Source organism: Gymnodraco acuticeps, unplaced genomic scaffold (genome assembly GCF_902827175.1).
Source record: "Gymnodraco acuticeps unplaced genomic scaffold, fGymAcu1.1, whole genome shotgun sequence".
Taxonomy (NCBI): domain Eukaryota; kingdom Metazoa; phylum Chordata; class Actinopteri; order Perciformes; family Bathydraconidae; genus Gymnodraco; species Gymnodraco acuticeps.
In genome coordinates, this window is record NW_022990954.1 from 21,128 (window position 1) to 48,129 (window position 27,002).

The 27,002-nt window shown below is 40.1% G+C and overlaps 1 protein-coding gene across 1 annotated transcript in view; it reads left to right on the top strand.

The window, feature by feature from the left end:
• The first annotated feature begins 313 nt into the window (after nucleotides 1–313).
• LOC117558744 (laminin subunit alpha-5-like) overlaps nucleotides 314–27,002 on the top strand; it is a 63,159-nt gene continuing 36,470 nt past the window's right edge. The window contains 22 exon segments of the mRNA XM_034235120.1: nucleotides 314–482; nucleotides 3,520–3,638; nucleotides 4,333–4,503; nucleotides 4,994–5,091; nucleotides 13,908–14,023; nucleotides 16,746–16,837; nucleotides 16,839–16,865; nucleotides 17,005–17,095; nucleotides 17,479–17,613; nucleotides 18,475–18,534; nucleotides 19,570–19,688; nucleotides 19,690–19,711; nucleotides 20,438–20,575; nucleotides 20,977–21,111; nucleotides 21,975–22,109; nucleotides 22,660–22,797; nucleotides 23,258–23,410; nucleotides 23,522–23,574; nucleotides 24,003–24,108; nucleotides 24,226–24,325; nucleotides 25,227–25,383; nucleotides 26,445–26,583. Coding sequence (XP_034091011.1) covers nucleotides 314–482; nucleotides 3,520–3,638; nucleotides 4,333–4,503; nucleotides 4,994–5,091; nucleotides 13,908–14,023; nucleotides 16,746–16,837; nucleotides 16,839–16,865; nucleotides 17,005–17,095; nucleotides 17,479–17,613; nucleotides 18,475–18,534; nucleotides 19,570–19,688; nucleotides 19,690–19,711; nucleotides 20,438–20,575; nucleotides 20,977–21,111; nucleotides 21,975–22,109; nucleotides 22,660–22,797; nucleotides 23,258–23,410; nucleotides 23,522–23,574; nucleotides 24,003–24,108; nucleotides 24,226–24,325; nucleotides 25,227–25,383; nucleotides 26,445–26,583 — 2,473 coding nt within the window.

Here is a 27,002-nt window from a genome sequence, read left to right on the forward strand (position 1 = left end):
TTTATTTTCGTTCCTCCTCATTATTTGACCTTATCTTTTTGTTCCTCTAAATGCTCATTTACTAAATATAAAATCCATAAATGTATTTCCCTTTTTAACCAATCAGTTGTGTCCTGCATGTATTCCACTTTATCGACTGAATGAATGTAAGGAAAGGGATAATATGCAGATTTAAAATGAGGAAGATAGGAAGTTGTTAGTTGATTAATGACACTCGACTTACGTATCATCATACATTTGTACAGCAGCTGGGTGTGGGATTTGTTTGAGTTGTTTCCTCTCTTTCTCTGGATAAAGTTCAACAAAGTCATACATGTTAGAATATGTGATTAACCTGAATGTCCTCCTCTCTGTCTCCCTGCAGCTCTTCCACGTGGCCTACGTGTTGATTAAGTTTGCTAACTCTCCCCGCCCCGACCTCTGGGTTCTGGAAAGATCCGTCGACTTCGGGCAGACCTACAAACCCTGGCAGTACTTTGCCTGTGAGTACAAACACATAAATATATATATGCCTCTACATACACATGTGTGCCTCCAGATGTTTGGTCACTTGGAGCAGACAGAGTCAAATTCCATCAGCATCACCTCATGCTTACCTAACCCCCCCCAGGCTTCTTCTTAATTCTCCCTCTAATCTCAGAGTTAAACAGCAGCCTTGAGGGCAGGCGGCTAATTGATCTGTTGGTTTGGTGGTCAGGGTATAGTGGGGAGGGGGTGGTCATTACATCCTAGAGCTGCCCACTGATTGGCTTAGGCAGCTATCAGCCTACAGGTGGGCTGCAGGGGAATTCCAGGCATGTCTGTTTACAGGCCGCGGCTTGATGTTCACCTGGGGAGGTGTGTGTGTGTGTGTGTGTGTGTGTGTGTGTGTGTGTGTGTGTGTGTGTGTGTGTGTGTGTGTGTGTGTGTGTGTCCTAGCATTACTATACTTGTGGGGACCTAAATCTGTTTACACAGTCATGTGTGGGGATTCACCGCCCTTATGGGGACAAAATGGAGGTCCCCATAAGGGGAATCATTAATTTTAGGGTGAAGACTTGGTTAGGTTTTGGGTTAGGGTAAGGGTTAGGGTTAGGCATGTGTTGGTTATGGTTAAGGTTGAGATAAGTCTCCAGGAAATGCATGTAAGTCAATGTAATGTCCCCTGAAGTGATGTATACATGGTGTGTGTGTGTGTTTGGGGAGGGCATCAATAGGCATTATTAAAAACTATTCCAGGTGTACACACACACACACACACACACACACACACACACACACACACACACACACACACACACACACACACACACACACACACACACACACACACACACACACACACACACACACACAGGGTGGATCTTGACATTATAACATCTACCTTCCCTCCTCCTCTTCTTCTCTGTCATGTTTTCACTCTTCTTCTGTGTCAAGGACACTTCAGAGATAAAGTGAAGCGATTCTGGCAGACAAATTAGATCTTCAAAGTTTGAAGGACAACTTGGACATTCTTCAACATACAGTCTGTGATCTTCACTTTTAAGATGACAGATTTCTGGTGTATACATTACTGCATGCATACTACTGTATTGTTAAATGATTTCCAAACCAGATTGAGAAGCCTGCGAGTTGTTGTTGATCCGGAAATTGCCTGTACATTAAGTAAAAAGCAAATATCTGAAGCCAACTGTCACGACATTGACTAGTTTCAGTTCGCTTTGATGGAAGATCCTGCAAGCAAAAATCTAAACTTTTTCACATTTTTGCAAGCCCACCTTTTAGGAGATGATCTACATTTTGCTTTTAAGTTCAATTTTCCCAGGTAGCCAAACATTCTTGGCGCAGAAGCTTTCTAAAAAGTTGCAAGATGGTTCCCGGGCTTATGACGAACCGTTGACAGACACTGACCATCAGCTGACCTGAACTCGCAAATTGCTTATAATTTTCTGCTGAAGTATGCACCCCGAAATCCAATCACATTTGGTCGCCTATATTCTTCGGAGCCAGTTGGCAATTAGTCCTGTGGAGCCAGAGCAGCACTGAGTGGGAGGTCCGCTCCTGTCTGCTGAGAAAAGTTGATTTAATCTGAAGATCTGCTTAATATCTTGGTTAGATCGACTCATTAACCTCCCATAAGTTGCGCAGCCCTACTGTAGAGATCGTTTTTTACAAAGTAAAATATAAAACACTTACATTTCACCCAGAGGGAAGGCAACAGAATGTGGGTGTCAGTGTGTGTGTGTGTGTGTGTGTACAGTAAACCGTACAGAGTAAATTAGTGTTGGCCTCAAAGCTGTAAATCTCAAAAGCTATTTCACAGTTTGAGTTTGAACTGCTGCAGCTGTTAACTGCACACACACACACACACACACACACACACACACACACACACACACACACACACACACACACACACACACACACACACACACACACACACACACACACACACACACACACACACACGGGGTGGATCTTGACATTATATAACATATACCTTCCCTCCTCCTCTTCTTCTCTGTCATGTATTCACTCTTCTTCTGTGTCAAGGACACTTCAGAGATAAAGTGAAGCGATTCTGGGAATGTGCTCTGTGATTCATGAAGAAACAATGTGACTTAAACCAGCTGAAGTCTCAAACTCTCACACACACTTTTACAGTTTGAATATTCCTAAAAGGACGAGGAAAGCTTCTCTTAAGCAAGATTGACCAGCCATCGTTCATAGGATGAGATTAAATTAAATAACATGAACTTGAATTCACTTTAGTACGGATTGTAAAATGTAAAAGGCATGTTAATGATTTGGACTAATGATTAACAGCAAACGAGTCAACCACAATTTTGATATTTTTAAAGTAAAACAAAAAAGTTTTAGGGATGTGTGATAGTAAATTATTTGTCATTTATCTCCTTAGCTTCACAAACTGGAAGATTCTATTTTTGTATATCCATAAAAAAAAGAATATCTTTTTGTTTTCAGATTTCATGAAATTATGATTTGGTTTCTTTCTATGTTAAATTATTAATAAATTAATCCAAATACAATCTGTAGTTTCTATATGTATTTTCCACTTTATTCAGTGGAAGGTGATGAAGGTGCAATCCAGCTGTTGTGAAGCTGAACATGCAGCTGGGTTATATTTAAGGGAGGACTAAAATACAGACCTCCACCAACCAGAGACCCTCCTCTAATTATCACACTGAGACTCATCATTAAAATCAAGATGGTTCACACTGCTCACTTTAACATGATGGGATGTTCACACGTTTGCAAATATGAGGTTAAGACTGATTAGAAGCTTCTCTTTTCTGTCTCCCCCTTTCTGTGTGGTGTGTGTGTGTGTGTGTGTGTGTGTGTGTGTGTGTGTGTGTGTGTGTGTGTGTGTGTGTGTGTGTGTGTGTGTGTGTGTGTGTGTGTGTGTGTGTGTGTGTGTGTGTTGTGTGTGTGTGTGTGTGTGTGTGTGTGTGTGTGTGTGGTGTGTGTGTTGTGTGTGTGTGTGTGTGTGTGTGTGTGTGTGTGTGTGTGTGTGTGTAGCCTCAAAGAGAGACTGTATTGAGCGTTTTGGACAGCAGAGCATCGAGAGGATCAGCAATGATAATGACGTGATATGCACCACTGAATACTCCCGTATCGTCCCGCTGGAGAATGGAGAGGTGAGTGTGTGTTTGAGTGAAAGTGCTCGTCCCTGCCGCACCTGTAGAGCTGAAGAAACGTGTCTGTGTATCTATTAGATGATCAACAGGACATTTCCCACACACTAAATGTAATAAGTTAATGTGAGGTTATGTGACCTGAATATCTTAAACCTTTGGACTGGATACAGGAACATAGTGATAGACATTTTGTTTACTATTTTTCGGTATTTCATAGATAAAAAAAACGAGTAGATTAATGAGATGGATACAAATATATTAGAAGACACATTTATAAAATGTGTTAGTTGCAGCACTGAACATTAAGCATATGATTTGCATATCATGTGTGGCCTAAACATCTTCTCTCAACGTTTTTACACATAGTTTTTAATATTAACTTTTTTTTTTAATAAGAGGTTATTATAAATGATTTGGAATGTTCTATATTCATCCTAAAATGGTATAACAAAACACTGAAATAGGGCATGAGGATCCAGAGCAATTCAACAACATCATTTAAATGCTTTATGTATTAGTCAGGAAAACCATCCTGTAGTATGATCATGCAATATAGAATCATTAACATAGATGACTTTGTTGCCATGGTATCATATTGTGAATACCATCCGTCTCTGTGGGGACGTTCCCAGGCTGTTATCTTTCATATTTCCACATTGTTGCTCAGCTGATAGTCTCTGTCCTCCTCTCCAAGGTCGTGGTGTCCTTGGTGAACGGTCGGCCTGGGGCCATGAACTTCTCCTACTCTCCGGTCCTCAGGGACTTCACCAAGGCAACCAACATCAAGCTGCGCTTCCTGAGGACCAACACGCTGCTGGGACACCTGATGGGCAAGGCTCTGCGGGACCCCACTGTCACACGCAGGGTAAAGAAATGGGATACACTAGGACTGATATGTTGGTGTCATATTCTTCCAAAAAATGACTGATAAAAGAAAACACTTCTGCTTACAGCTTCTCATGCACATGAAACGATTCCCTGGTGCGTGCAACAAAAAGAGTCAAATACATACATCTTTATTACAAAAATGTATATATTTTATATACATATAAAACGTATTTCCAGCTTTTAATTAGCTATTATTCCTAAAGGCACTACAGTTTTTCTGTTAATACATTCATTTTTGTTCTTCTTAGTTCAAATCCAGCATTGTTTACCTGCCTGCACATTACCACCAATTCTTAATTAATTAACTTCTGGATACCCTCTTACTTTTTAAGATCAAAAGGTACAACAATGGCACTGGTAACATTTTATAGGAATAGTTCAACAAAAATATTTCTGACGGACAATGTTTTTACTTGCTTTCTCATACTGTGTATCTGAATATTGTGTGTATTGTTGTGATTTTACAGTATTACTACAGTATCAAAGACATCAGTATCGGAGGACGCTGTGTGTGTAACGGACACGCTGAGTCCTGCAACGCCAAGGACCCCAACGACCCCTACAAGTAAGAGAGCAATGTATACACAACCCTCAAACGATCAATAACACACACACACATACACACACACACACACACATACACACACACACACACACACACACACACATACACACACACACACACACACACACACACACACACACACACACACACCATGTATACATCACTTCAGGGGACATTACATTGAGTTACATGCATTTCCTGGAGACTTATCCTAACCTTAACCATAACCAACACATGCCTAACCCTAACCAAGTCTTCACCCTAAAATGAATGATTCCCCTCATGGGGACCTCCATTATGTCCCCATAACGGAGGCGAGTCCCCACACGTGACTGTGTAAACAGATGTAGGTCCCCACAAGGATAGTAATGCTAGGACACACAAACACACACACACACCTACACACACACAAGGGAATCAGACTGCACTGTTATGACTCACAGTCAAACCAACTGTTTTGACTGGATTTTGTAGATCAAGTGTGATTTTGTAGATCAAGTGTGTGTGTATGTGTGTGTGTGTGTGTGTGTGTGTGTGTATGTGTGTGTGTGTGTGTGTGTGTGTGTGTGTATGTGTGTGTGTGTGTGTGTGTGTGTGTGTGTGTGTGTGTGTGTGGTGCATGTTACAATGACGCTTTTACTTGCTCCAACACACACATGCTGTACACACACACACACTCACACAGACACATGTTTTAACACACTCAGTGCTGCAAAATGCATGTTGCAATTCATATCCCTGAGCTCTGGCTCTGATCTAAAGCAAGGGGTTATATTAGTCTTGGCTGTGCTTCCATTCTGTGCCGGTGCAGGCAGAATCAGAATGCCTTTATTAGTCCCACACAGGGGACAGTTGCATCGTTACAGCAGGAAAGAGCCACAGGCAGCTTAATGTTACCTATGTTAAGAAAAGAGTACTCAGTTATGATATAATACAAAATATAATATAAAAAAAGAAAAATACTTTCCAAAATACAAATCCTGTAACAGTTCTTAGGATTTAGCAGCCAGGTATATATTACACAGTTATTAATGGCATATGTATATAATGTATATATTGCACATATAGCACATATTGCACATAGTATGATGGTATTTAACTGCAGCAAGTTACACAATTTACAAAATACAAAATGCAAAAAAACACATAGTCTGTATTCATCAGGAAAACATACCTGCTCATCTGTAAAGCAAATAAGAAGTGAGATTTGTCACAACACAAGAAACCGCTGAGTTTAAAACTTGACTATACAATCAGGGAAACCAATTATAAAGTAGATGCAATAATCAGCAAGACCTTTCAAATAAACACACATCTTTTGCTAACACAGATTAAACCAAGACTCAAATGTGGGCTTCATGCAACTCCTGACTTTTCAAGACTGTTCCACATCTATTTCCCTGGGGGGGCAAACAACATACATGTTCATCTCATACTGTTTTGTTAAAACAACTCTGAAACATCATCAGGTCCAAGCGAAGATTCTCATGATCATGCAGACAATTGGAAGTGCTGGAAAACATGTTTGTTTTGTAATGTACTTTTATGGGAGTGAAACAGGTGGAGAGGAAGTGTGTGAAGGAAGTATTCTGATTACCACTTCCATATAAATAAAGCTCCTGTCCTTTCTTTAGTTTTTATTGTTGATGCACAAAAACAAGACGGAGCCTGTTTTAATGCATGTGGATATACTGTAGACTCTGAGAGAGTTTCCAGATAAGTGTAGGTGTCTCATGAGAAGTGGAAGTGGGCAGTATGTGATTCATTTAATTATATGGGCCAATGTGTTTGTATTGCACGAGTATTAGAAGGTTTGTGCAAGTGTGTGTGAGTGTAAAGTGTGTGTGAGTGTAAAGTGTGTGTGAGTGTAAAGCTAGCTGCAGGCTGTATGGAATCTTTCTATAAACTGTCGTCACTGTCAAATATCCTATGTCATTTACACACACACACACGCACGCACGCACATACATACATACATACATACATACACACACACACACACACACACACACACACACACACACACACACACACACACACACACACACACACACACACACAAATACACATCAACATATCTCACTGGTAGCAGAAGATAAAGAAAGAAAACAAGTTATTTCTTGAAACACATCTTTCAGCAATCACTTGCACCATTTCACACACACACAAACACACACACACACACACACACACACACACACACACACACACACACACACACACACACACACACATACACACACACACACACACACACAGATGTACAGTTCTGTTAAACATCACTCGTTTATCTCTTTTACACACACATGCAAATGATGCATTAACACACACACACTTGTACAGACTTGTCTAAGGTATCTGCAGACAGTCTCTCATGAAGCTGCTGGTGTAGCTCTGTCTCTGTTGGTGCACATGAGTGATTTTGGAAGCAGGGGATGTTAGTGGGAGGGAAGGGAGACGGGGGAGGAGTGGGAGGGAGTGTCACATATTTTGATATACTGTACAGGGGAGACAAATATACCTCTGCTGGGAGGCGTTCGCACTGTGACCCCGACATTCTGCAGGAGATAGCAGTCATTTGTTTAACAGTAGATACAGAGACAGGTGGCTTTATTTAGATCGATGGTTCTACTCTAAATCAGCAGTTGTTAGACTAGGGGCATGACCTCCACATTTGTTAAATGACAATATGTTAGTCAAATATAAAATGGACTAACAGACATTCTGAGACCATTTTCTGTGCAGTGAAGAGTGAGGAGATGCAAATGTGTCAAATGCATCTTAAACATGTTCATGACCTCGATTTAAGATAGAGTTGCTAAAGTGACAAAGTTAGTAATAAACATATTGAGAGGCAAGGCAAGTTTATTTATATAGCACCTTTCAACACAAGGCAATTCAAAGTGCTTTACAAAAATGAAAGACATTAAGAAAATGACATTTAAAAACAGTCATTAAAAAGAAAAGATAATCAAATAAACATTAAAAGAAAAAAGTACATGGATAAAAGTTACAGTGCAGTTTAAGATATGAATAGTTCAATTAAAAGCAGCGGCAAAAAGAAAAGTCTTTAACCTGGATTTAAAAGTAGTCAGAGTTGCAGCGGACCTGCAGGTTTCTGGGAGTTTGTTCCAGATATTTGGAGCATAATAACTGAACGCTGCTTTACCATGTTTAGTTCTGACTCTGGGGACAGAAAGCTGACCAGTCCCTGAAGACCTGAGAGATCTGGATGGTTCATAATTTGGCAGGAGGTCAGAAATGTATTTTGGGCCTAAACCATTCAAAGCTTTATAAACCAGCAGCAGTATTTTGAAATCTATTCTTTGACACACAGGAAGCCAGTGTAAAGACTTCAGAACAGGAGTGATGTGATCCACTTTCTTAGTGTTAGTGAGGACTCGAGCAGCAGCGTTCTGAATCAGCTGCAGCTTCCTAATAGATTTTTTAGTGAGACCTGTGAAGACACCATTGCAGTAGTCGAGTCTACTGAAGATAAAAGCATGGACAAGTTTTTCCAAATCCTGCTGTGACATTAGTCTTTTAATCCTAGATATATTCTTTAGGTGATAGTAGGCTGATTTAGTAACTGTTTTAATGTGACTGTTGAAACTCAGGTCAGAGTCCATGACTACACCTAGATTTCTGGCTCTGTTGTTTTGAACATTGCACACTGAAGCTCAGCGCTAACTTTTATACGAGCACAATTAGTAGGATTTCTCACCCCATTCAAATGTGGCGCTGCCATCCTATATTTGCTGGTGTTTTTTCTTTGCTGTGCCCAACATTCTCATAGTTTTCTCTTTGATTGTGCTTACAATCTGGACCCTGATCGCTGCCTTATCATAGGGTTCTCATACTGTAAGTGATGATTGAGAAGGATTTATTTGTATTAGCCTGTACTTTGTTTGTTTTTTAGGGAAAACCTTCTCACTTTGTATGGGCCAAATGCGTTTTTATTGGTTAGATACTGTAGTGGAAAGTTCCTCAGGCTAGACTTTAGAATCTTCTGTTACACTATAAGCAGGGAATGCAATAATTCTCAGAAAGTCATATCTGTATTTGAGCCTGTATCTGTAGACACTGAGCAGAGTTCAGCCTCACACACTCCGTCAGGTGTGTGTTTAAACGAAAGCTGTTGAAATTAAACTTAACCTCCTCTGCGTGTCTGTCAGTGTTGGTGGTAGACAGATGTAGTGTGTGTGTATGATGGGTGTTTGTAATATCTTGGTGGGGCCCCAATAGTTACTGTAAGAATACGTGTGTGTGTGTATACGTTCACATATCTGCTCGCGTGCACACACCTCTTCACACGCTTATCCAGGAGACTTTCTCCCCTACACGTGGAACATGTTTTTGAACTAAAGGCAGATTGACATTATTAAAAATAAATCTGTTTTTGTTCAGACTTTTGTATTTGCTTTCTGTTCTCTACGTACACGCTATTTACATATTTATTTCAACTTGAATACATACTGTTGACAGTTTAGTCAAATCTAACCTTCCCAGGCTTTGAAAGCTTAGTTGTTTTATGTTAAAGCCACTGAACTGGTGCTGACATGCTGAACTAGTTATACAACCATCTAACATTTCTTCCAAAACACAATTATGTGTAATTTAAACATGCACTGAGGTGATTTAATGGATTTGTTTTGTAGTTCAGATTTCCTACACTTTGTAAGCTTGAATATCTTTCTGTCACTGGAGGGTTTATTTACATGGAGTGAGTGTTTATACTGCCATGATAATGTATGGCAGTTGAACAGAGAGCGTCTGCAGGCTCACGTACAGTAACCTACATATACAGAACCTCCTGAGCCAGGGTCATTTCTGCTTCACTCCCTTTATACAAGATGAGAGAGATGGCAGGAGATAATGGTAATAAAACACTCTTGCGAGTATATTGGCTACAATCGTAATCCCCTGTAGCTGTAATTACTGTATATGAGAACTTTGGGATTTTAGCCTTTGCAGACCATTTACATGCACAAAAACACACTCCAGGAAACGGAAAACCCCAGATACATAATCACGCCTCTTTAATAATGTAGAGGTTTAACTGAAAATGTAACCAGAGGTTTTACACATTATGTTTAGCACGGCCTGCATTTACTGTAATAGCTAAAAGGTGTAATTCCTTACTCTTTGCAGAAGATTACTTTGTGCTACGTAACAATCAGGTTTGAGAAGGTTCAGCTGCTAACTAAACATGGGAAACATTACAGGGCACTTGTTTCCGTTAGTGAAAACTAACGTTTGTGTATGCCCCGTGATTTGGATCCGCTCGTACAATTATTTTGTTCTCATCTGGATCCACCTGGATAAATAATACACAGACATTATATATGTCATAACCATGTCAGCTCATGATAAATGTACCCTTTAGTAATTATAATATAGTTGGAATAAGTGGTGAAAACGATCTTCCTTTTATACATTTTCCCACATAAAAGAGGATAATAATTAGGTAAAACACACTTCATGTCTCATGAGGCTGAAGTGCAGACGTGATGGTGGAGCATGTTGTTGCCAGCTGGCTGCTCGGTATATACATACAGTCTATGCCTACGGTATATACGTTTGTCCACATAGATTGGTCTGTTCTGCTCCATTTGGTTTCACTTTGCTGCATCACCTCCAGTTCAGGATCACAGCTCGAGGAGGTGAGGCTACATCTGGGTTAATCATTAGCACAGCGTGTGTGTGTGTGTGTGTGTGTGTGTGTGTGTGTGTGTGTGTGTGTGTGGGTGTGTGTGTGTGTGTGTGTGTGTGTGTGTGTGTGTGTGTGTGTGTGTGTGTGTGTGTGTGTGTGTGTGTGTGTGTGTGTGTGTGTGTGTGTGTGTGTGTGTGTGTGTGTGTGTGTGTGTGTGTGTGTGTGTGTGTGTGTGTGTGTGTGTGTCATAAGAAAACAGGCTCTTCCTTTGCGTGTTGGGATAATAACTGAACATAAAGAGGAAGGAACTGCGGAGGAAGATGAATTGTGTTGTCCCATTTCTTTGTTACTTCCTCAGTACTCTAATTAACTTTAATATAGTTTCATTCTCTTCTGTGTTAGCAAACAAAACATTAATTCATAAATTCCACAAAAGGCTTCCATAGAGTGGAAATTGTACAAGAAAAAAATGGTGTAAAAGTTAAGAAAGAAACTTTCAAATATCAACCACTTTCTCGTCTTCAGAGCCAATCGGCTACGATCTGGACCAACTTCACTGAAGGCCAACACTGTGCTGCAGCTTCATCAGAGAAAAATAATAAAAGACTGGATTTGACCTTTGGATACAGATGTTTCCCACAGAATAGACTGATCTTCCAGAGAAGTGTTTGATGTGTGACTCTTTGGATATTTTAACCATATTAAAAAGATTAACTTTTATGGGAAGAGCAATCAGTGAGACATGATTCCTTTCAAACTGTTTAACTCTTCAGATATTCTCTCTGCTTTGTTTCTGGCATTTAAACAATTGTAGTTGGGAAAATATAAGTCGGTGATTCCAGGGGAATTCTAGTATTTGAAACAGTCACAATTGATATCCTGTTGCAATGTGGTTTATATTTTTATCAAAAGGTTTCACACGTATCCCTAGAGTGTATCTGCACTTGTTTCAGGCAGGTGTTTGATGGGAACACAGAATTCAAATCAATCCCTCCTGACCTCATCAAGCTGTTGGAGATGCTCAGTCTGGTTTGTGTCAGGGCGAAAGAATGCAGATCTGAAAACTATAATCAACGCTTTGTTTAACGTCCTTATATCCAGCAGGTGTGTTATAGACGCCAGCAGGGCTGCTGACTGGAGGTCTGTTTAAAGGTTCGACCTGTAGCTGCTGATGTTATCAAGACCGGGAGAAACTCAGCAGTCTTTTGTTTAAAGGCCACGAAACACTGACTGCCTTATGCATTAAGAGACAGTCCTGCTCAGGGTGAATTACTGCTCATAACTTTACCTTGATAAATGATTTAGTAAAACATGTAAGCAAAGAAAAAAACCTGTATAATTCACAATAACACATTCTCACATCAAATGTATATTTTGTTTTATTTTTTTGACTTACTTTTGAGAAGAAAACATGTTCTGTGTTTGATCTTTTCTCATAAGACAGGCATGAGGGCAGCTCAAAACTAGTAGAATTGCCCAAAAAAGCCATTTGCTTTTCTTGTAATAAAATATCAGTGGACAAAACATTCACAAAAAGCACCTGTTGATTAAAATGTTGCTCTGTGAGCGCAGAACTTAACATGTTGGTCATGTAGGAAGGAATATGAAATGGGAGTTGCCGTAAACACAGCCTTTAAGGGGAATACAAACATACAGTGTGTGTTGAGCTGGAAAAAAGTGAAAGACTACCTTTTCAAATGCAGTAAGTAGAAACATTGGAAATACAAAAGTGACAACCAAATCACACAAGTCTTCATAACCCGTGGTTCCTTTTTAAACTTCTCTGGAGGTAGATGTGCAAACCATTTAGATATCTGTGTTCTTGTGCAAACGTAAACTTTGTCATGTTCTAGATTTCAGATACATTGAAAGTGAAATCCAGCTGAACACCCCTCCTAACTAATGACTAAGTTTACTGTGTTGCGTCAGGAAGCTGCTGGTCCATATCCAACCAGGGATACCAGGAAGTAGTGAATACGGGTGGAAACCGTTCATTGAAAGTCATTTCCTAAAACGCTTGAACAGAAGCACTCGCCAGGGAGGAAAGGAAAGAAGGATGGAGAGCGAGAGGGAGGGAGGGGGGTGTACGAGTGAGCGTGTGAATTCAACTGAGAGAGAGAGAGAGAGAGAGACTGAATTAAGGGATCTGATGGTAAAGGTGAAAGCTGGAAATACAATGAGCCTGTTGAAACACAATACACACACACACACGTTATCAGCCCAGAGCAGAAAGCAAAACACACCCACCCGCTCCATAAAGACATTCAAATTACTTTTACACAAAGTCTGTCGACACCTCAATAGTAAAATAAAGTAATATCAACCAAATAAATGAATGAAATAAACACTAGTACTACTTTATCAAGTGATAGTAGCTCAGTATTGGAATTCAACTTAAACCATAGGAATAAAATGTGTTAGTTATTATCTTCGATTAGTTTCCTTCCTTTTTAGCACACTTCTCTCCCAACTCGAGTCCTCTGTTTGTCTCTCCTTGGTGACGAGAGAATGGCTTTTAAAGGTTTTCCCTCTCGCCCTGCTGTGTTTTGGCCACACTCGGCATGCCGTGGGTTTACACTCTAATCCGATTAAAAACCGGGGTGAAGCAGTCAGCCGCTGTCGATGAAGGAGAAAGATTAACTCTTTCATTGTTGGGGGGGCTACTTCCACTTTTCTGTTTCCTTTTGACTCTGTCACACTCCTTCTCTTTTTCTTTCTTTCTTTTTGAAGTGACAGTAGCAGGAATGTGAACTTTGGAGAAAAGTTCAAGTGATGTTTTACCCAAAGCACAATGGGCTGAGATGGGTACCTGCGTGCATGTGTGCGTGCGTGCGTGCGTGCGTGCGTGTGTGTGTGTACTATACTTGTGGGGACCTAAATCTGTTTACACAGTCACGTGTGGGGACTCGCCGCCCTTATGGGGACAAATTGGAGGTCCCCATGAGGGGAATCATTAATTTTAGGGTTAGGCATGTGTTGGTTATGGTTAAGGTTAGGATAAGTCTCCAGGAAATGCATGTAAGTCAATGTAATGTCCCCTGAAGTGATGTATACATGGTGTGTGTGTGTGTGTGTGTGTCAAGTTTGAAAATATGGATTAAAAGGTTCAAACGTAATCTTTTGTTTTCTTTACTCATGCTGTTTTTGTTGTTGTTGTTTTCAGGTTACAGTGTGATTGTCAGCACAACACATGTGGCTTGTCTTGTGGCCAGTGTTGCCCCGGATACCACCAGTTACCATGGAAACTGGCCAACACGTACAAGGCTAACGAGTGTGAACGTGAGTAGTAGTACCTGACACAGTGCGCGCCGACTTACAAACACACTTAAGCTTACATGGGAGAACTTGTGCCAGCTCTTATGCACACACACACACACACACACACACACACACACACACACACACACTCACACTCACACTCACACTCACACTCACACTCACACTCACACACACACACACTCACTCACACACACTTTAAACTGTGATCCTGCAGAGGAATGTGTTGGTTCAACAAAAAGAGTAGCCCTATTTTAATGAAGCTGAACAGACACATGTGCTGCTGTTTGCTTTCGTTATACGTTCACACATCTGCACAGTGTCTCTAGAAAATTCCTCCAGGCCTTTTGGTTACATTTACCTGAATATGCTCAACATATTTACAAGAAGAAGAAGATCCGTTTCTGCTCACGCCACATTTCCACTGCACTTATTTAATTTTCGATTTGCTAAAGTTGTAGATACTACCTTGTTCTTTTTCTGCACCATCTTGGTCAAGATATAAAACAAGCTGATCTGATACTAGACTATAAAGTAATAATTCTGGCGACCACTGATTGGTCAGAGAGAAGCATCACTACTGCAGCTCAGGACATCCTGCACAAGTTTAAATTATTCTCCTGGACACTGATTTTTAAAATGGCGCGACGCAAAACGACGCCTTGTGATTGACAATGTGCAGAGTTCCATCTTTTGGTCGCGAGAGTAACGATTCCCCAGTTTAATGTACAATCAGCTGGGAATCACATACATTTACACTTGCATTTGAAATGTTAAAAACACACAATTTGACTCAGGATTTGTGAGGAATAATTTCGTACTAGCTCAACTATCTTTTCTTAAAGTCATAGACATTTATGATTGGCTTTATGATCACCTCCTTTGAAGCATTTCATCAAGATAATCAGCTAAAAGCTTTGATCATGCCTTAAAACATCCTCTGACTGCGTTCTGCTGCCTTCTGTCCATATCAAAACTCTGGTTATATTTACATGTGAGAGCAGACTGTTATCAAAGCTGCAGTTATATTTAACAAGGAGTAGCACAATGGCAATAAGGTCACCAAAGGGCAACGTGATATCAGAGACGGAGGATAAGGAGCGCTGGTTCATAAAGCCGGCACCTCTCAGGCGCTGAGGGTCAGATAAGAACAAAAAGCTCTATCAGGGTGTCACAGACTCTGTATGAAGAGTAAACGCTGCTCTGCATTTCATGCATGCACACATCTTAAGCATTCAGCTCACTTTATCTCAGATTAAGTCAAAGGACGTATGTAATCTCTTTACTGGATGTGTACATGTTCAATGGCGAGGTCAAGTCTGTGCCGACGTTACACATCCGCTTCCTTTCAGTCACATAATCAAAGGAATCAGTTACTCAAGCACCAACACAAGTCCTTTTCTGGTTGTCTCCATAGTGAAGAAAAGTTTCAATTAAGAACGAGAAACATTTAAATGCACAACTATTTTACCTTGCGTATGTTAAAATCAAACAATTCAGATTTGGTTGTGTCTTTTTCTTTAAAGATTCTGCAAAGAACTACAAACAGTGTGACGTAATCATCCCTAAAAGAGATTGCAGCGGTCTTTGATCACTGACTGTAATCAGATGTGAAATTACCCTTTTATGATTCATAAAATATCCCCAACCTTATATCTACTAATCTACAAACAGCCTGATGACTAACCTTCATCAAAGTGTTCTGTAGGAAATGATTAAGCTGGTTGAGATAATTACAGCTTCTCTCATTTCTCTCTGCTTAATTAGTTTGGAGACTAAACATGATCCCCAGCAGAGTGTGTAATCTCTCATTCCTAATGAACACCTGTCAGAGGAAACAGCTTTCAACACAACAAAGTGACTTCATAGAGCACTGAGATGAAATGAGTGTTTGATGTAACATAAACTTGTCACTGAAGAAGTAATGAAGCATTTCTGTGGCTGGAATATTGAATAAAACACGATCAAACGTCGCATGTCCATTTCTTAACTCTAAGGATGTACAACTGTTCCTTTTAGGTGACTAAGCGTTCATACTGTATACTGCTTTGTGTTTTACCTTCTCCCGTTTCCTCTCGTCCTTTGTATTCTCTCCTCTCCTGCTTCTTGTCTCTCTGCAGGAGTTGTAACCCTTCAGGTGAACACTAACACTGTTACAAATACATTATGTGTTTGTGAGCATGTGAGCAACTTGTGTGCCTGTTTTCTTTCCACCTGCTTGTGAAGAGATATATGAAGTAGCATATAGTAAATTAGGTCCCATGACATTTACAATACGTTTCATAGTTTTTCTGACCATTATATTTGAAAGAAGAGTTTATCATTCTTACTTTTAACTGCCTCCCTATAATAATAATAATAATAATAATACGATTAAAATAATATGTATTAATGTTTTTAATAGATACATTATAATTCTGCAGATAGTTACTAAAGAATAATTAATACAAAATAATAGATTATATGCAGTTTAAGATCTTTTTTTATTAAGTTAACAAAATAAATGGTGCATTTAATCATTTAATCACTAAATAACTGACTTGGCTCACTAGCTTTCTGGAGCTTAACACTTTTTTTGTTGTATCATTATTAATATCATACATCTGTGTTTTAATTGTTTTATCTGTAAAATAAAACTGCAGTTAAAACGATTATTAATATTCCCATTATTCAAAACAGTCATTTTCCATTGCCTGCTTTCTAAATGTGTTATTTTGTGTTTCAGCGTGTAACTGTCACCGTCACTCCTTCGACTGTTACTACGACCCCGAGGTGGATCAGAGGAGAGCCAGCATCGACATGCACGGACACAACCGAGGGGGGGGGCGTCTGCCTCAACTGCCAGGTAAATAACAGTCTCTAAAGGTGTGGAAAAATCTGATAATCATTTCTGTGTATTATATTATGTTGCCTCTCTTGAAGTACGTTTTGGTTGCTGATAAAAGTCACGATGCAACTTCTAATGGAAACTCTTCTCTTTTCAGCATCACACCACCGGAGTGAACTGTGAGCGCTGCATCCCCACCTTCTACAGGTCACCTGACCAATCCATCGACTCCCCATTGGCCTGCTCACGTGAGTCCGTCAGAAATCATTCAAATGCTGATATAATATATTCAACACTAAAAGGTGTAGTTTTTTCTCTTTTGGGTTTACTATGAATGTGCAGAAGTAATAACAAGATGTAACTGAAGATATCAAACGTACTGTTATATATAATAGTACCTATATGTTATAATAAGGTAACTGTTTATTAGCATGCATATGAACACCATTGTGGCCCTTTATTAGTCATTAGGGTCTTGACTTAGATGTTTCCCTCAATAATTTGCTGGCTAATATGTGTCATAGATGGTTTCTTTTTGCTCTTCAACTTTGTCTTAATGTTATATTACCTGCCTTAATGTCTCTTCCTCATCGTCCTCCTTCTTCCTCTTCCTCCGCCTGCCTCTCTGCAGGCTGTAAGTGTCAGTCAGAGTTTACAGACGGTACCTGTGAGGATCTGACCGGTCGCTGTTTCTGCAAACCACACTACAGCGGAGAGAACTGCGACTCCTGCGCCGGCGGCTTCATGAACTTCCCCGACTGTTACCGTGAGTCGCAGCAACAGAAACGCCTCAAACACTGTCTGAGCTTTGGGATTTCATATCCAAAGAGACTAAACAAGACATTGAAATACATGTCTTGTGTAGATAATGATATAAACAGCTTAACATTCAAAAGAAACTACGGTACCACTTTACAATAAGACTACCCTTATAAAGGATTCATAAAGGGTTTATAATTAGGTTATTAATTAGGTTGTAAACACTTTGTTAATCATTAAGAACTATTTATAAACCAGTTCTAACATAGACATATGATACATCAACACGGGCTCACTATTTGGCAAGATGACTAAGCCTTATATTGGCTACTTAGCGAGAATCAACTCGGTGAACAACAGATACTAAGGATGCTGGCTGATGAAGGAGACGAAGTAAGCTAAGTAGCCAATATAAGGCTTAGCAGTACAGATACATGTGGGCTCACTATTTGGCAAGCAACCGGTCACAGTTGCCCTGTTTATCTCATGTCTTATAAAAGCTTATTAATGATTTATAAAGCGTTCACAACCTAATTAATAAATGAATTACAAACTATTCGTAAACCCTGTATAAGGGTAGTCTTATTGTAAAGTGGTACCGAAACTACTACTAACTACTTTTTGCTTATTTCCCTGTTTCTAATCTCCCTCTCCCTCATGTTGTAACTTACTTTTACAATGCTGTTATGTTTTACTGGGGATAATAATAATGTATTTTTATTTTATTAACGCATGCTTGCCTCTTTCTTCAAAATGTAAGTCAACTCATTTTATTCTGCCTCTTATCTGAATTGTTTGCTGATACAATCTTCCCGCTGTGGGAAACATGGAGGATTTCTGAGTATGATTCTCTTTCTCTGTCCTTCAGCTATTCCCACTTACCCGACCAACAACAACGGCGAGGCCAAACCAGCAGGAGAGATCATCAGTAAGACTTTCATTTAATCTTTTTTTCTGCTGTGTCTTGGAATACAAAGCATTTCAGAATAATTATTAAATAAACGAGAACTTAATGAGTTCAGTTCAGAGAAAATATGTTCAGAGGGGAAATATGTAAAGATGGTTAGTCCTACTGTACAACAAACTGACCTTGACTCATACTCTCAAACTGTATCTGTGTTTTCCTCTCCTTTGTTAGGCTGTTGATGTTTTTGGTTCGAGTCAGATGTTTGGGGGAGTTTTGGGAAAGTCATTGTGGTGTGAATGGAATTTCAGAGGAATGTGATAAGCTGTAAAACCCCAAACAGTGTTCAGTCTCGACCTCCCCACCTGCTGAGCCTCAGCTCATATCAGCCGGTTTGTGATAGGGAGTATTAGTTTGAAAGAAATATCATTCATTCTCATCATACAGTAGAGAGTAACTGACTTAAAGGTCACCTATTATGCAAAATCCACTTTTTCATGTCTCTTCTACATAAACATGTGTCCCCTCTGTGTAAAGAGATTCTGAAAGTTTCATGAACAAAGACCCCCTCTCTTTTTGTCCTGATCCATTTATATAAAAACCTGTCTGGAAATGAGCTGATCAGATTTTGGCCACTTTATGATGTCATAACGATTTTTTGGATGTGTAACCATTAGCCAATCACCAGCCAAGGTAACCCCCCCCCCCCCCCCCCTTATCACCTGAATCTCCTCCTAGAGCACCATTGTGTTCTTTTTAACCAAATCTCTCTCAGAGGGGCGTGGGGAGGGGCTCCTTATTTTCATCTAAAGTAACAGACAGAGAATCGGCACTTTTGAAACAGGGCTGAAACAGAGAGGATTATGGGTAATGCTGTAATGATCTGTTTGGTGTTTGGAGTAAATTTGGTTTTGTATATATCTGAGACCTATAATATATTGATGAAAAACAGTATAATAGGGGACCTTTAAGCTCTGTTGTCTCCTGTTAATCAAAAGATAAATAACTGTATTTACAAGATCAACACTGCTAACGGACATGTTTCTCCTCTGTGTGCAGACTGTGAGTGCAGTGCAGCCGGTACCGTGGATAACTCCTGCCGGCCGGACCCCCGCACTCTGACCTGCGTCTGTAAGCCGGGTTTCACTGGAGACCACTGCGACACCTGCGCTCCTGGTTTTCCACGGACTCAACTGTCAGGGTGAGGGAGGGTTACATACATATACAATATAAAAGGGCTGCAACCAATGATTATGGTAATGACTCTGCCCGATATTTAATTAATTATGAATCCTTTGGTTTATAAAACATGAGAAAACACTGACAAATATTGTGACCTACAAAGTGATGCCTCATATGTTGTGGTTTTGTCCAACCAACAGTCCACTACCCCTAAATATTCTATTTATTTTCATTTTAAAGCAGGTAATTATCACATGGAAGAACCTAAAGCCTCATCATTTGTCTCGACCGCTGCACTTCAGTTGAATGGTTTTGGGCCCATTTGTTCTGCTAACATGCACAAACAGAAGAAGGAATTCTAGACGCTTTATTTATCAGCTTGTTTATTTATCCTGTTCCAGTTTACCACCCAGGAGCGCGCACACACACACACACACACACACACACACACACACACACACACACACACACACACACACACACACACACTCCTGAATAAACAGCATTCCGCTAAGCTTTGTTAACCAGGGTAAACAGATGTACACCTGTCCTTCAGTCAGTGAAGCTGGTGAACAGAGACTGTCAACTCTGAATAATACAAAATATTAGTGTTATTTATTCGACTATAATTGTGTGTGTGTGTGTGTGTGTGTGTGTGTGTGTGTGTGTGTGTGTGTGTGTGTGTGTGTGTGTGTGTGTGTGTGTGTGTGTGTGTGTGTGTGTGTGTGTGTGTGTGTTCATGCAGCCTGTCAGTGTTCAGGTCCCGGATGTCAGGACGGGTCATGTGACTTTGTTACCGGTCACAGCGTGTGCCGGAGCGGTTTCCAAGGTTACCAGTGCGACCAGTGTGCGCCAGGCTACAACAACTACCCGCTCTGCCAATGTGAGTCATCTGAAGCTACACTGTACAACAACGTCAACACAATAATATTTATGTTCAACGGGAGTAGATGTACATTCAGCATTTGTTTTTGATGTTCTTCCTTTTTTATTATAAAATCCAGGGTTTGTTTAGTTTTTTTAGAGAATGCTTGTGTTTGATGAAAAAAAAAGGTTAGATTAAAGGTACAATAAATATCAATAAATATATTGGTTGCTTGCGGTTTGAAACACAACATTCAAAGTGAAAACAGCCCATCCCAAGTATCCAAATATAGTGGCTCTTTATCCAGTTGCCAAGTGCCAGCCTAAAATGAGTCTTAGAAAACAAATGTGTGATTGCTTGGTGCACAACTCAAATATATTTCCATCTGAATTACAAACTCTTTCTCTCTGTCTCTGCAGTTTGTGCCTGCAGTTCGGTCGGCTCTCTGCCTGAAGGCTGCGATGCGTCGGGTCGTTGTCTCTGTAAACCTGAGTTTCAGGGTCCTCGATGTGAACAGTGCAGATCTGGATTCCACTCCTACCCCAACTGTCAAGGTAGACAGACAGACACACACAGACACACACAGACACACACACACACACACACACACACACACACACACACACACACACACACACACACACACACACACACACACACAGACACACACACACACACACACACACAGACACACACACACACACACACACACACACACACACACACACACACACACACACTCTCTCTCTCTCTCTCTCACTTCACACACACACACACTCTCTCTCTCTCTCTCTCTCACACACACACACACACACACCACACACACACACACACACACACACACACACACACACACACACACACACACACACACACCACACACACACACACACACACACACACACACACACACACACACACACACAGAGAAACCTAAAGGTGATTAAATGCACCTGTTACTGCTGCATACTGTAATAAAAACGAGAGAATATAATATCCGTCGGACTGAACGCACATGGAGACGCACATGGGAACACTTAACTTAACGCACCTTCTTATGAAGTGTTATATTGCCATGGGACATTTTATGAGGTTTTATTAGGTTTCAACCTTTTCAGTGAAAAAGAAAAATCAAGCAAGAGAAATGGACAATAAGTAAAAAGCTAATAATACAGTTATAATGAAAAGATAGCGAACATCCCTGGACTATGGTGACTAAACGCATTATTCTCCATTACTTATTGTAACTGTTAAAATTACAAAACTGTTTATATTTAACTGAATGGAAGTAATATAGATGTATAGAGTGTCTTGCATTTAGTTTTTTCCTTAACAAACTTTGTATCCTTGATTTTACTGCAAATGGACTAGTTATTATGTTTTCTGTAACAAGGTGTCACACCTCTGGTTTTCTCAGTGTGCAGCTGTGATCCTCGCACCTCATTGGACAGCAGCTGTACAGCATCAGGTCACTGCCACTGCCAGCCCAATTACAGCGGAGCGTCATGTGACCAGTGCGCTCCTGGTTACTATGGTTTCCCAAGCTGCACACGTAAGTCACCAAACTTTTCAACAAGCCATAAAACGTCCTTGTTTCTGTCCAATTATAATGTTTTAATAATAATAATTTCATCTGTGCTAAGTGTATGATCAGATGGACAAATAATGTACGTGCATAATAAAAAATACATAAAATATAAAGAGACGGGTCATTGAAAGTCTTTTTTATACAGTTTTAGCTAGAAAATGTATTAATTCTCTAAAATATGAATTATATTGTATCCACTCAACTATACTAAATAGGTTACTTTCTGCTGTCTGCATGTGTGTCTCAATCACATCTATCAACTGTGCCATTTTGGAGGAAATTGGGCCTGGACATCTTTTAAAAGTCCTTGAATTTGATGTTCAAGAAGGTGTTGAAACCCTGCTATGTGTCTATACAGTTGGACACAATAATAGAAAAACCTAAACTTTGTATAGTTTCTGAAGCATGTATGATTACCAGACTTCTTTTGAAGCTTTTATAAGATCCTTACTGGATAAATGAATCCATATTTATCTTTTAATATGAATAATAAAATCTGATCTTGTGTGTCCAGCCTGCCAGTGTTCTGCTCAGGGCTCTCGCTACACCAGCTGTGACCAGCTGACGGGACAGTGTGTGTGTGTGCCCAACGTGGCGGGGCTGAGGTGTGACAGCTGTGCAAACGGCGCCTACGGCTTCCCCAACTGCCAAGGTAATAACAACACACACACACACACACACACAGGTTAAACACGACCAAGTGTTGGCCTAACATAATAGAAACAAGGTGTGACAGCTGCAGTTAATGGGACCTACAGCTGACCACTTACACACACACACACACACACACACACACACACACACACACACACACACACACACACACACACACACACACACACACACACACACACACACACACACACATGCGTTTTAGAGAAAATGCTATGGTTACAAGCGAGGGCAAAACTGCTCATGGAAGCAGAAATAATGTAAATTGCAATGACACTTTGTCAATAGAAAAAAATGGGGCAAAACTAATGTTGATGCTAACTTGTGAGTGGAAACTAATGTTCATATATTAATTCTGCTAATAGATGCTTTCTGCCACTTCACGGATTGTTCAGATCTACTTTGAAACAATATTTGTTGTCTTTCTTTGTCATGAACAGCTGGTACCTGCCACCCTGCCGGCTCTGTTCAGTACGTGGTGCCGCCTCCAGTGGGCCAGTGTGAGTGCCGGCGCCATGTGGAGGGCCCGGCTTGCGACACATGTAGACCTCTGTACTGGAACCTCTCCCCCGACACCTCTGATGGATGCACCAGTAAGAGACACTAGCAACACATACACACACCCTACCCTAGGTTTCACTAGCTTGATTGCAATAACTGGTGATCATATGTAAACTAAAGTATGTATTTGCTGTCTCCTGCAGACTGTGAGTGTAACGTTGCCGGGACGATCAGCGGTGTGGCAGAGTGTGCACAGGTGAGCACTGTAGTTCCTCCTCTGAATTGAACATTTGAGTCAAAGTGTCCCCTCCTGGAAAGGTTATGTACTTTGATGCATTAAGCTCATGCATAGCTTCAAATTGATGAAGTGGCAATGATAACGTTTCACTTCCACCCCTTTAGGTTTTTTCAAGAGGTATTAGGGTTGGTGCCGCTCTCTAAAGGGCCAGCTTTAACCCTCACTACCAGCAACACATGTATTATTCTACAGTCATTACATTGTGTAATCAACATTTCACTCATTGTGATTCAAGAGTTAAAGCAAGACATGTGTCTGTTGCAAATACCTTGTGTTTGCTATAACATAGGTCATAAAGTCATATGTCTTTGTATGAAAGATAATTAGACAGAATGATGGTCACACATGTTTTTGTTTTAATAGTAAGTATTTCTTGTTGCGAACAGGGCTCTGGTCAGTGTCACTGTAAGCCAAACGCCTGCAGTGGAACCTGCTCCACCTGTAAAGACGGATACTACAACCTGCAGGAACAAAACTACTTCGGCTGCCAGGGTCAGTGCTCCTTAGCATCGTTTAATAACTCTTTTTAATCATTTTCTTCTCATAAAACAAAGCTGGACTACGTTGATGCTTCCATCCTGTACTCAATTTGTGTGTGATGTTTTTTAGGTTGCCAGTGTGACATTGGAGGTTCAGCAGGTCAGTCGTGTGGAGAGAGGAACGGACGCTGTCGCTGCAGACCCAACGTGGAGGGACCCAAGTGTAATCTGTGAGTACAACAGCTGCTAAATAAATAATATCGATATATGGTTGTTAAATTAATTTTCGTGATATAAGGTTAAGTTGTTGTTAAGGAGATAAGTGGCACTTTTTTCCCATTTTTCACTCAAATGGTGTTAATAATGAATCTCAAAATAGTCTATATATTTTTCTTATTTTCCGTCCTTCCCCTATCCTTATGTTGGTCCTTTGTGATGCAGAAAGTACATACTGTGAAATCAAATGGGAATGTATTAAGACTACAAATGGAAAAAGGGCAGGGAATTAAGGCGCTTTGTCTTAACTTTTTTAACATTACAAGTTAAAGTACTGCATTCATATCTTATTTAAGTAAAAGTATGTAAGTATTATTAGACAAATGTACTTTATTATAATAATTATAATTTATTACGGAAGAGCAAACCTACCAAATAAATATATTTATAAAAATACATACATTGATTAATATGCCATTTAATTTACTGATTTAAATGTTAACCATACATGTAGGCACTAGTTGATTAAATGTGACATAAATTGATACTTTAGTTTTAATATGCTTAATAACTCAATAACTTTTTGTTGAGATCTCTGTTCCCCAGACCATAACTTAATATGAATGAGCATCCAATTTCTATAGCACATTTAAAAACAACAGAGTTGAACAAAGTGCTGTACATCAACAACTGAATAAAAACATAGCTTAATACATAAAAAACAGACAGGACATGAAACAAATGTAAAACATGAGACAATGAAACCAGATCAGAAGCCACAGACGTAAAAATAATACAAAACACTAGTAAGATACAAACCCAAATTGAACAGCACAAGTGTCATACCTGGTGATCCAGACCTTGTTTCTACATGAGCTTTTCCTTCCATGTAAATGGCTCTTGCTGTGTCTGCAGACCTCGTCCGGATCATTACTTCCCCGACCTCCATCACCTGAAGTTTGAGATTGAGGAGGGCACCCTGCTGGACGGCAGGCCGGTGAGGTTTGGCTACAATCCTCTGGAGTTCAGCGACTTCAGCTGGAGAGGTTACGCCCAGATGTCGCCCATCCAGGTAGGAACAAGTTACAACATCTGGCGCCGTTGTTGAAGTGCTCTTTTTGCTGCACTGTTAGTGTACAGTTTTATTATTATTGTGCTGCTGTGTTTATTGTATTTTTGTAACTCTGGCACAACAATTTCCTTCGGGATGAATAAAGTCCTTTCTTATTTTATATTAACAATAAACAGCTTTTACTTTTATAAACTCCACTTTAAAGACTTTAGATGCTACAATAATTACAGATCATCATCATTCTTGTAATGGTACAGATAGGTTATCTAATATTTAAACAACATGCACACATATAGAATGTATTTTAATATGTTTTTTGATATGATTTATGTTTGTATGATGCATTACATATTTTGTCATTGATGCTCCTCCTGCATGAGATAAACGGCTTGTTCCATGGATACATGTTGAAGGCATACTTCTCTTTGGTAGAATCACTTCTCAGTACATAGTCTAAGGGACCTTGGAGTTAAACATGTTTACTTCACATTTGACTCTCCTTCTGGTGCAATTGTTGAAAGAATATATTCAAATGTGTTTTTTACAGTCTGAAATGTCAAGAATCTTTCAAAGCATGAAGTGAATCTTGAAGAATAATATATTTAGAGCATTCTGAGCTCTTGGGTGTTTGTGCTGAAGAAGTGAAAATCCAAAGAGAAATATAATTAGTGGTGAAGGTGCTGCTTTTAAAGTATTGCTTTGGTATCTCTTTTTCTCTCGGTGTTTTCCAAATTCTGCTCCCTCCCTCCTTCATGTTCTCTCCCTTATCACCTCTATAATCCTCTATCACTCCACCTACTCTCCTATTGCTATTTAACTCATTAAATCTACTTCACTTTGTGTCGTCCTTCCTTAACGTCCTCTCCTCTCTTCCCACTTCCTTCTACTCCCTTTATTCACCATCCCGCCTCCTTACACTTATCACATTACTTCCTTACCCCCTTCTCTCCTTCCATCCTGACTTTACCCCTTTCCTCTTTCCTAAACCTTATCATTCTCTTCATCTTCGCCCCTACCTTCCCCCCTTTCCCCTGCTGCATTGCTCGTTGGTCCTTCGGCAGTCCAAGGTGTTGGTTTCGGTGTCGGTCAGCTCTCCAGACCTCTTCCACGTTGTGCTGCGCTACGCCAACAGGGGGGGTGCGGATGTTCTGGGCCGGGTGTCGGTCATTGAGGACACTTGGAGCTACTACTGTGGTAACTGTGAGTGCTGCGAGGGCCCCTACTCTGTCTGGCCCTCAGTCACGTATTCCTGCATGGGAACAGGAAGAGAGAGGAGAGGAACTTCTTCTGTCTCTTCTCATTCCCTCCACACTTCACTGCAGAGGCAGCGCAGTACACATCGTCTGCTCTGTCTCTCTGTCTGTGTGCTGTTGATTTCCACGCTTTGCCCAGGATATCAGCCGTGCTCCCCAGAAATAACTTATGAATTCAGATTTGTTTACATCAGAATTCCCACTGGGGATCATCAACCCATGGAAAAATAATAATTCAAATTGATAATAAAACTTTTTCTGTGTATAAAACAGCCAGGAAGTTTAGCTACATTTAAATATATTGGTTTCAGAATGGTAAACATTTAGATAAGAAGCTCCCCATGAATATCAGGACAGCCAGAAAGT